Source organism: Odontomachus brunneus, unplaced genomic scaffold (assembly GCF_010583005.1).
Source record: "Odontomachus brunneus isolate Ranch 3 - 2012 unplaced genomic scaffold, Obru_v1 Obru_scaffold_042, whole genome shotgun sequence".
Classification (NCBI taxonomy): domain Eukaryota; kingdom Metazoa; phylum Arthropoda; class Insecta; order Hymenoptera; family Formicidae; genus Odontomachus; species Odontomachus brunneus.
The window spans coordinates 595,317-606,797 of NW_022639492.1; the positions used below are offsets into that span (position 1 = coordinate 595,317).

At 37.0% G+C, this 11,481-nt stretch overlaps 1 protein-coding gene across 3 annotated transcripts; it reads right to left on the reverse strand.

The window, feature by feature from the left end:
* Positions 1–4,084: 4,084 nt before the first annotated feature.
* On the reverse strand, positions 4,085–10,818 carry LOC116844562. 3 transcript variants are annotated; one of them, XM_032816252.1, is made up of 6 exons: positions 10,090–10,818; positions 9,202–9,940; positions 8,192–8,422; positions 6,474–6,847; positions 5,529–5,683; positions 4,085–5,222 (listed from the first exon to the last, which is right to left on the reverse strand). In XM_032816252.1, exons 2-6 carry the CDS (start codon positions 9,815–9,817, stop codon positions 4,916–4,918), a joined length of 1,683 nt encoding a protein of 560 aa, XP_032672143.1. In that variant the 5' UTR covers positions 9,818–9,940; positions 10,090–10,818; the 3' UTR covers positions 4,085–4,915. The 3 variants fall into 3 exon arrangements, with proteins under 3 accessions (XP_032672143.1, XP_032672141.1, XP_032672142.1); XM_032816250.1 differs by having other exon boundaries at positions 9,202–10,012; XM_032816251.1 differs by having other exon boundaries at positions 9,202–10,035.
* Positions 10,819–11,481: the final 663 nt, after the last annotated feature.

Here is an 11,481-nt window from a genome sequence, read left to right on the forward strand (position 1 = left end):
GGAACGGTGGTTTCAGGCGGTAACTGGTAGGAAGGAACTCGACTTCCTTCTAGTGAATCTACGATAAAATGTTCTCTATCCGCGAACGCGGTTCACACATCAGGAAGTCAGAAATCTAACGGAAAGATGCGCATGTTTATATCATTTATTTTTCTTTTCTTTTTACTCTTTTTACAATCTACAAATTATGATATTCTGCATGCTAAATTATTCTACGTGCAGCTTTAAAACACAACTTAAAAAGCAGAAAAAAATTTGTTTATAGAAATTGTTTGTGTAAACATTTGGCAAAGAAATGTTTGGCTCCTCACTGACCGCTATTCTGACAATACGTTTTCAACAAAATCTTGCGTATCTGTCTCTTGATCAGTTTCTTATGCTTTTGCTGGAGATGAATTTACTCATGTAGCGTAAATTAAGATCATGTTTGTTATTATGCAAGATAACAATTCGGCATTGAGTGATGTAATGAAACTCGACTTCCTTTTAATAAAATCTAGATGACAAATCTATCCATTGAACGAAACTCGTATATCAGAAATTGTGAAAACTTTATCTTAATGTTATATATATTTATATCAAGTTATTTTTATTATTAATTTTTATTAAATTAAAATAAATTGTGCAATTTCATTTTTAAATGTTCCTATGTGTCAGGATCTCCTACACGTCTTTAAAAAATGGTATAAAATACGAACAGGAGAATTTGTTTATGTGAAAAATTCGTACATTCCATAAATGTTCTGTGAAAAAATATTTCTTCTTTGCAATCTTAACGATATCTTTTGAAAAAGTTTTTGCACGAGCACTTTGATCGAATCACAGCTTTTTGCTAATTTAATTTTTAAAAAATATTTGCTATTTAGTTTTGTTAGTTAATAATGTTGTAATATGAGTATTTATTTAAGTGGAAAGGATACATAATAGTACAAGGTTATATATGAATATATGTATATTGCACTAGTGACTGCCACGGATTTGTGTATCGACGTCTACCAGATCTCGCTATTGTCTGTCTGTCCTCTTAGCAACAATCATCCCCTCCCTTGTCCTCAGTAACACGCGCACGCAAGCGCGCGCTGGCTAGATCGGTTGCTTTACCATCTATTACCGACTTCACAAGTACAGAGGATGATACTCGTACATACTTATCTTATGAGGATAAGATCAATTACTTACAAATAAAAAAATTGAAAAATTCTGCTAGTTTAATTTATATTTGAGACATAGTTTTTCCGAATTAAACCTTATCTAATTCTGCTTGACTCGTCAGGAAATGAACATTATCGAAAATTTTTACTGTTGTATTTTTATGAGATTTATGAAAGAAGTATGAATTTATATAAGTATGAATTTAACACTTATGCTGAAAGTATAATTTGCAACAAAAGAGTAATACGAAAAGTTAAAAAAAATAAATTAATAAAAAATAAAAAAATAAAAAAGAAATAAAGAAAATAAAAAAAATAACAAAATAACAAAAAAGTGGAACTGACCCTCACCACGTCCTCGTTCGTGGTTCTGGATTTGACTAAGAGTGAGGGAAATTAGACAAATCGATTATGGTATTTCCAGCATATTAGTTTTGTTTACTTTTTTTTCGACACATTCCTCAAGATAGAAATATATACGTACATGAATGTTTCATAATGTTACTTTTCCTACACTTCCCAAATTCTTTATTTTAGCCTCTTACATCTTATAAAGTATAATTTTACGAAATTTTGGAAAATTTTTATTTTTTAATTCGGCTATATTACATTTGCTATAATTAATAATTCGTTAAAAAAAAACGTAGGCATTACAATTTTCAAAATTTTTAACAAGTTCTTTTTATATTTTCAGTTGGCTATATGCAATCCGCCATTTTGAATTTTTTAATTTTGGTCTCGTATTTGTATTCATTGACCCTAAAAACATAACTATATCAATTTTCAAATGATTTGAACCACTACTCCTTTTGTCGAACCGCCATATTGGATCCGCCTTTTTTAATTTTGCCATTTTGATTTCAGATATAAAATTAGCAATCTCGAAAACTTTCGAGTACCAATTTTCATTTCACTATAACACAAATTGATTCCATTATTTTAAAATGTTCGCTTATTTGGCGTTTCGTCTCACTGTGCAGCGTGACTTGTTTCGTTCACTTGTGTAGGGTCGACAATGAGATCGCCGATTATGATGCGTACGCAATCGGCAGCCGTAGGACAGCCGAAGTAAAAGGACGAACGGCCAGTCTCGTGAGCGTAATAATCTGTTAAATATTTTTCGCCACATAATAGTTCGAGCCAACTTCCCTACACTTATATTTCCTCCAATTTTAAATAAAAAGCTTTGATAAAATCTGAGATATTTCTTCAAAGATGAATAAATGTCAGTACAAAATTCTGTAGATTTAACCATTTACCTAAAATTAATCCCCAAAAATCGCCTTGAAAACGGGTCTTCACACTATAATATCCCCCTAAAGTAGAGAAACATGGGGCATAATGAATATACGGGGTATAATGGGATATAGCTACCATATAATAAAATATTATACAATAATTACTATTAGATATATCTTGCTATTATAAGTTGTTATATTAATTTTAACTGAACGTTGCTAGAAATTATTTAACGTGCTCTCTGCGACTGAATTACAGTTTTTTTTATACACTTGCATAAAGTAAGTAATAATACAATCCTGTTTTTTTATTATCGTAATTCCATTTAGACCATTAAATAATCCTTTCTTGTCACTTTAATAAAGAATCTGTGCAAATATCGATTGTCTATGATGTTTTATATTATCTCCAATAAATTTATACACTTCGAAGCATAACGGGTCACTAGTATACAGGGAATATTTGTGCGTTATGTTCTTAAGATTTTTTTTTCTTTATACTATAAATATATAAGTTATGTTTTGCAAATTTTATATACCAAATATTAATCACAGATATTACATGAAATTTTTCTTTTTATTTATATTTTAATGATAAAATAATATATATAGGTAAACCTTTACAATAATTGATATCATATACATATGCAAAGTAAAAACGTTCACATAAAACAATATACATATATGTATATTGTCATTGTTGAATATAGCTTGTTATGTCTATAGAACACGCGACGAACACTCGCTGAAGCAATTTCTATACAATCAATCTCGCTGGTAATTCGATGTTTCCAAAACCTGATCGAAAGCCCTTAATGCCTATCAAAATTATACGGAGTGAACTAATGAGATTAGCCATCTTAGATGTCTTCGAAACAATAGCACTTACCTTAGTGACACTTACAACTTTTAAATACAAATAAAATGATATTTTTCGATAAACGTTATATATTATAGTATCAACAATCGCTTCTTTTTTATTTAGTTGAGACTTCGGAGAAGATTAACTTTATCTTCTCAATAAAAAGAAATCATATGATTTTCTTATTACATAAATCGATTTTATTCGTTTCTCTATCCAAAATTGTTGGTAAAATTATATAATTTAATAATAATATATAATTTAATAATGCATTTTCGCATGTCAATGTCGTCAATGGTCGTCCGATAATATGAGGGAAATAACGTGCTACCAGTACAATTAATTAGAAATCTTACTTTTTGTTTCAGATCTGTCAAAGCTGTGATGGATGCGATTCCCGGAAATGCAGATTCGATGAAAGACATAAATTAAAATTCTTGTATAGCCAGTACTTGCACAAACACTAGCTCAAGAAATGTTAAGAATTCTCTACTGAACTATCCTCGTTAAATTTTTTTTTGACTGCAATTCTTCTTTCGTGTAAAAAATGGTAATGATGTGATGTAATTTCTCAGAAATATTGTACAATACTTTAACAGTGCATTTTTTTTTAATTAATTGGAGACGAAAATTTTAATTTTCGTAAACATTTCAGTTTACTAAATAAATCCACGAAAAACACGATAGTAACGCGGAAGCTAATTCGAACATTTCTCCATACTATGAAAGCTTTAAATATTATAAACGAAATAAATTTATTTTTTGTGGTACGGAAATAAATTTATTTTGTAGAGTGATTGGAAGAGTTTATAAGCATATTGAAAGAGAAATAGTCTGTATCATGTATGATATATTTTTTAATACATTTGATATTTTTTGCACTATGATTTTTATTTCATACAAAAATATGCCACTGAATTTAATTATTCTATTTGAGAACTTTACACGACTCACGGTGTTATTAACGGTGTTATACGCACAGAGTCGCCTCGTATGTCATAATATGATTACTTTATAAGTACGCACTTACTTTTATGTAATCTAAATATAATGGCTCATAGACAATTATTTTCTATTTTAAGAACGCTACTTATTGTTGCTTATTATTATACAGTTTCATGATACATAATTAGAATCTCAGAATAGATTCCAGTAACGCAATCTTAATAAAAAGGTGGAATAAAAGACCGCGAATAAATAATGTACGCATGTGTACACACGAGAATTCGTACGCGTTGAGAAAATGCGTGCTGCATTAAAAAAAATGCGAAAATTTCAATACTTACATAGCAAATATGAACGTCGGCACTTATGTATATAAACGGCGATAATTTGCCCTTTATACAAATATCGAAGTGTTAAAAAATAATTCCGCCTCGATAAATGTATCTTTAGAAAAAAGAGACACAAAAGAAACAAGACTGTCTACTCTCGCATACGTTACATTTCTTACATAGATCGTCTGGTGTCACTTTAATTTATCTTCTTCCTTTACTCGTGAAACAGAGAATATTGTCTTTCTCCTGACAATCGACACACGTCGAATTCCACGAATTCCTCGAATTCGTTTCAACTGGCATGCAGTCATATTTCCGCAATTCTGCCTAACAGAAAGAAAATTCCGCAATAGCCGAATTCATAATGTTAACGTGCTAAGTCACATGCTAAGGAGAAAATCGCGGTATCCAAGAATGCACTCGTCGATGACGTCCGAGGCTGCACCTCGGCGACAGAAGAGCCAGCAGGGCCAGACCAGCACCCAAAACCGACACGCCGCACAAAGCACCCGCTGTGATGTCGTGAAGAGGTGTACCGTCTTTTGGGGATTTGACGGCGAGCAGTAGTAAACCTGCGCAGCTTAACGCCGACAGTCCAGCTAAACCCAATCCCGTCCACGTCCTTCGTAGACTCCTACACGCACCCGCCAGGGTACAGCAAGCACCACAGCCGGCTGCGCTGTCGAAGTAGTACCTGAAAATGAGTTCGTCGTCAAACTGTGTGTGAATTGTCGCGTGTGCGATTACGAAATTAATCTGACGTTCACTCGCAGATGACGTTGCGGGAAGGACCTGTCTTGTGCAAAGTATTAGTACGATATATAAATTAAGAGTATATCAGAATATTATTATAATGGTTACTAAGCATTGTGACATAAATATGATTAAGAAGTACAAGATAATTTTTTGTACGAAAGTTGTACAAACTTCTTATCCGAACAATTTTCCCTCAAGGCGTTAAAGAAAGTGAAAGAAACTGAGAGGAGTTGAAGAATTCTACCTTCTTCCTTGCGACCAGGACAAATATAAAGCAAGACCACAGGTCAATACGCCAACTAGTATCAAGAGAAACGGCGCATTTTTCCTGTCACCTTTTTCCACGCCGCTCGCCAAAGTCGTATTCGCGTCGCTGTTGGGCGGTGATAACGGTGGTACCTGTAAGAAATGATCAGAAGAACAATTTTGTCTTTTATTACACCTGGTCTGCAAAATTATGAGTCTGATGGAGTGGCATGGGAATTTTCTTAATAATGGTTTCTAATAGATTTTGATATGTTGAATTCAAAAAGGCCGCAAAAAGTGTTTATTCCCAGATTTTAAGAAAATTGGGGTTAGATTTCCACAAACAGAAGTCATTTTAACGATTGTTCAACTACAATAACTTTGGAAATATATTTATTTGGCAGCCCTGTTAGTGCTCAAAATAAATCTTTCGATTATTTTTACTGTAAAAAATACAACAAAAGGCCACGTATTTTTTCGAATATTTTTACTGAAAAAAATACAACAAAAGCCCACGTATTTTATACAACATTTTTAATTACAATAATACTAACGACACAGAATTTTGCATTTTTATTTCAGCACTTTTGCTCCCTGACTTCCAAAGAATGTTACGCGGGCTTCAGTTGTAGCTTATCCAGTAAAAATATAAACTAAGAACTTTATTTTGAGCCCCAATGAAGTTCCTAACTATATGTATTTCCAAAGTTATAGCAACTAGAAAATTACTAAAATGACCTATATTTTCTAACCTAAATTTTCTCAAAATCTAAAGATGATAAATATATTTGCAGCCGGATTTGAATTCAGCAAACCAAAAAATCTATTAGGAATCTTAGAAAATTCTCTTACCACTCATCGAAGCCTAAATCGGGCCCTAATTTTGCAGGTCAGTGTGTTATCTATCGCGACATTTCGCTATTTGATTAATGCTGTAACTTACGACAGCCGTACGAGCCATGAACGCGCTCTCGACGCTTTGGTAGGTCTTCTGGTCAGCAGGCATCACCTGATACCTGGGCGATCCAGACACCATCGGCACGGACTCCAAGCCGCTCTCCATGTAAGCGTAGCGGGGAGGCGGCTCGCTGTGGCTCATGTTTATCAGATCGACTGGAGCAGTTCCCACGTAACGAAGCCGGCCGCAATTGCTGGCCGGACAGACGTCCTGCTGTCGCGGCGGGTTCTCCAACAGCGGAAGGCATCGGCGAGCTGATGGTTCCTTGTTGGGTGTCGACGTCTGAGGCCCCGCGGACGAGAAGATTCGGCTCTGTGGCGTGCCTTGAGGAGTTAAACGCGTGGGGCTGAAGGTGCGATCTGAGGAGAGAAATGTTAGACGTTAGCAATTGGAAGATTATCGAGATGTGATAAATAGTGTAACGTTGACAAGATTAAGTAATAATAATAACATTAATAATAATAATGTTAAGTAATAATAATAATATAATTAATAATAATGTTAAGTAATAATAATAACATAATTAACAATGTTAAGTAATAATAATAACATAATTAATAATTATTAATATTAACAAGGGATCTAAAATATATATCAAATTGGCAGCCTCCACGCGGTGCATACTGGAAGAGAGGAAGTTGGCTCGAACGTCGGCTGGCCAGACTAAACAGCCTTTCTACAATTCCAGTCAACCCCAGCAGAAGGATTTCCGCTAATTGTTCCCATCAGGATAGAGGAAAAGGGCGAAGCTTGGAGGACCAGCTGGATCAGTATGGATCATGTAACGGCTAAAGCAAGCACATAAAGACTAAAGAGGCAAGACAACTTTTCACGTAACTATGAGAATAGCAATCTAACGTAAAAAGGATACATATAAAAGTATTAGAAAACTACTGTGGTATAAGCTCCATCGCAAAATATTCTTCAAATTTCTTCGAGTGGAATCTCATTCAAAAAATGGAGTAACATCTGGGTTTCTACTTAAATTCAAGTAATTTTTCATTTGTGCAGAATTTTCCACTCTCTATCGTCGAGTAAATATTTTCATTCAAACTTGAGGAGTAAATCTGATCCATAGTCTTACATGAACAAATTCACTCTAATCTACTGAAACGCATTCTTGTGTGTAAGTTATTATGTATATACTTATACAGATTAATGCTGTAATTCTAAGAAAATATACGAATAAGTCGTAAAATCGTAAAGTCGTAGGTTACGAGAAAAACAAAAAAAAATCATAGATATTTACGAGTTATCATATGACATACAGTTTGCATAGAATTGCAGATCTACTCATAAGTTCTTACGAATTTTACGAAAACAAATTACAAGTTACGATTTTGTCTAGAATTGCAGGTCTCTAAGTTCGAAATTCATATGATTCTGGCGCTATCGTTTTGAGTGAATTTTTATTCGTTCTGAATGATTTTGCTCGGAGAAATTTAAAAAGTATGACTCACACGTCCACTTCGTAGATGACCACAAAGTAAGTTTACCGGTCATTCAAACAAATAATAATGGCATCAGTATTATATTATTATATTACATCTGTATAAAACAATAATTAGGCACTCGTATTAATTGTCTGATATAATTTTTAATGTTTGATTTGAGCGGCATTATTTATCACCGTTCGGAAAGGGAGTGCGATTACGGGAGAAGGGATACGGTAATAAGGAGTTCTCAAACATTCAGTGAACTACCGGGAGTAAGCGCCCTTCTCCGCGGCGTGCTGGTCCGGTTGAAGGACTGATGCCTCCTCGGCGAAAGCGTTCTTTCCTCGGACCTGGATCTTGGTTTCCTGGGCGTAGTTAGTATCTCGTGCAACTTCTGCGTAGCCAAGTTGTTCTTCGGTGAGGCTGAGAGCTCTTGTGCGTTTCTCTCGGGTAATGTCGGCGGATTCTCCTCTTGCAGAGGAACTCTGCTGTAACGGCCTGTTACAAAATATGCAGTCGTATTTAGAGATCTGACATAATGGCATAATAACCGACATGACGACATATAAAATTATATTATTTTAGAGTTTCATTTCGTACCATTCCCAATATCATTTTAAAGTTTCAAAATTTTTTTAGAATTATATTATGCACTTTAGAAAATATAATAAATATAACTTCGTGTGTTAATTAACTGAATAAGTAGAATAAGGCAAATAAGAACCGAAAAAAAGAGTCTTTTGGCTTTATTCTGCTTATTTTTTTTTAGATTCGATTTTTTAGATTTTGATTGAATATCTCTAAGAGCTTTAACATTAATTTATATTTTATATATCAAGTCCGTTATGCCGGTCTATATACTTCGCGCGGGAAAGAAATTGAACAAAGTTTTTTATCGAACAACTGACAAAGTCAGTTTAGAAGAAAAATTCGTACAAATACTACACAGAGAAAATATAGCAAAAATTACAATAAAATTTTTATAACCTTGGACTAAGGATTATAATCGAAATTATATTTATATATATTCTTGTTTAGAAACGTTAAGCACATTTGATTTTTGTCACAAAATTATTGTATAATTACTTAGACGCTTTTATGTCGCATACCAAGTAGGATCATCAAATTTACTATTTTCATAGTAATTTATACTGCAACTTCAATACAGTCCAGTTTTACCAAAAACATTGTAAAATAATAATTTTAACATAATTCTTACTACAGTATTTCCTCCGTATAAAATAAAGATTCGGTTAAAAGAAGAAAAGAAAAATTACCCTGCGGAGTGTTGATATGCCGCGGGGCCGACTTGGCGCCGCTCCACTGCGCGTCTTCGTCCTGATAGTCCTGTTCACCCGGTATAAGAGCGTATCTACCGGCATTAGCGGCGCGACAGGTCTGCGTCTGCGACCCTCCTCGATCGTCTTGGTTGGTCGACGGCGCGGAACGTTGTTGCACCTGCTGTTGCTGGCGCGGAATGAACTCGTACCTCGAGGAGCCCCTCCGCGTTAACTGGCTGCGCTCGTCGTCTTGCTGGATGTACTCGTACCGCGAGGACTGATTGTAGGTCACGCGAGGCTCCTCCACCGGAAGACTGGCGTACCTCCTGTGCGTAAGAGGCCTGTTATCGTCCAGGTAACAATAGCGGTCGCGCGACTCACGCGCGTCCACCGCCGCCGTCTCCGACGGCTCCTGGAAGGCCGGATTGCTCTGGCCTGCATAATACTGCAGCTGCAACGGCGGCGGTGGTGGCGGCAAATCGTCGTTTCCTTGAAACTGCGGCGGCGGTGGTAGGCCGTTGCTCGCGTGATCGTCCGGGATGTACTCCGACTGACGGCAAAACGACGGGTTGGTGTAGCAATGCACCGGCGCTGGTTCTGGTACCTGGGCCATGATCGTCACTCGGGAGTATCACTCATCGAACGACACCTGCCCTCACGTTGAATAAACGGGAAGAACGGCGTGCTCGTTGCGCCAGCTTCGCGACGAGCATCGGTGAAGCTGGAGGCGCCTCGTCTAAGAGAGGATCCGATCGAGCTAGTGAATGTGGTGAGTATGAAGCTCACGTCGGGTTGTCGCGCAGACAAACTAGGAGAGTTAAACGGTCGAAACTGAAGTCGTTATTAAGCAAATGAGCGCGCATTGAAGTTTAATGAATTTCTTACGCGCAATGAATTACGTCGTCTTCGACGAGGTCCTTGCGTTTTCCTCTTCGAGTTCAAGTGATCGGCAGACGTGTGATCGGCGCTGTCGAAAATCTGCAAAAACTTCTTCGATATATCGGCTGGCGCAAATTTTCTCGAAAGTGCAAACGTCGGATCTTTAAATGGTTACACGATCATGGAAGAAGTCTCATGGATCATCGATGATCCACATAGGCTCATAGACGATCACTTTGTTCACGCGCACAGAAGCCGCCAAGTTCTTCGGATACTAACGCGTTAACAGAACGGTGTTCAAAGCATCAGAAGCTAAGACCAATCGTTGAGAATCATCACACTGTCAAAGTAGGAACGCAACAATCGAGTCCTAGAAGCCAAGCTCGCAGATCGTGCCGAGACGATTCCACGCGTCGTCAGCTTGCGAATCTTCTTACTCATCCTTCACGCGCGAATTTCGCGCGACTTCCAATCGATGTCCTCGAGAAACGCGATCGATGAGCCGTCGAGAATCTCAGCTGAAGCGCAACGTCTCCGCCGATAATCCACCGATATCTTCTTATCGACAGTTTTAACAGCAAGACAAAAACTTGGTTACATTACATAAAATAATGTGTGAATTGTCTCGTAACAACAAAATACGGGCGATAGCGTTAAGACGTCGATCTAAGATACGCACTTTCGCTAGCACGCGACGCACGCACGACCGTTGCTCTCGATAAACTGCCTCGCGGGTTCCCTTAACAGCAGATGCGTCAAGGGTGTTTCCTCACGTATCTGTGTATGCGCGCTTGCTCGGGGGGGAGACGAAGAGAGGGTCGTTTCACGTAATACGGGCCCGGTGTCCCTTCATGGGGTGGGGGCCCTTTCTTGGCTATAGTACGTTGCGCCCAGGATTTTCATCGTTGCTGTTCTGCTGCCCGTAATTTCGAACGCGATCGGGTGATTTAAATTTCACGCTACCTGCTATCAAGCGAACGCGGCTGTCGTCTTGGGGAAAATTTGGAAACTTTGAGGGAAAATTCATACACAACGCGTTAAGATCTCCAGTCAAAACTCGCGTGTACGCAACGTTCCCGAACGTACTTTCCTCTTCTGTACTTCGCTCTACGCGAGTGAGATATTCTATTTAAACAGCAATGAGACTATCCTCGGTTAAGTTTTCAATGAAAATCAAGTCATTCGAGTTCAATATTGCGATTGTCGCATTGCATTTCTTGTAGGTTCGGAATTGAACTTAGTCCCGTACTTCTACTTACAAGTGTCATGTATAATTATATGAGTAAATCAAGAATTAGACGAATGAAACGCAGGTAACGACCAAAGTACGGTGTTCACGGTACTTGGCATGGTGTTTGGTTGTCCGATACGCGAGGGGAACGAGAGAACTCAGGGTGA

Coding starts and splice junctions, on each gene's coding strand:
- LOC116844562 (XM_032816252.1), bottom strand. CDS start 9,817: ATGGCCCAGGTACCAGAACCAGCGCCGGTGCATTGCTACACCAACCCG. Junction 5,684..6,473: donor TCATGGCTCGTACGGCTGTC/GTAAGTTACAGC, acceptor CATTTCTTACAG/GTACCACCGTTATCACCGCC. Junction 5,223..5,528: donor TCCTGGTCGCAAGGAAGAAG/GTAGAATTCTTC, acceptor ACTCATTTTCAG/GTACTACTTCGACAGCGCAG.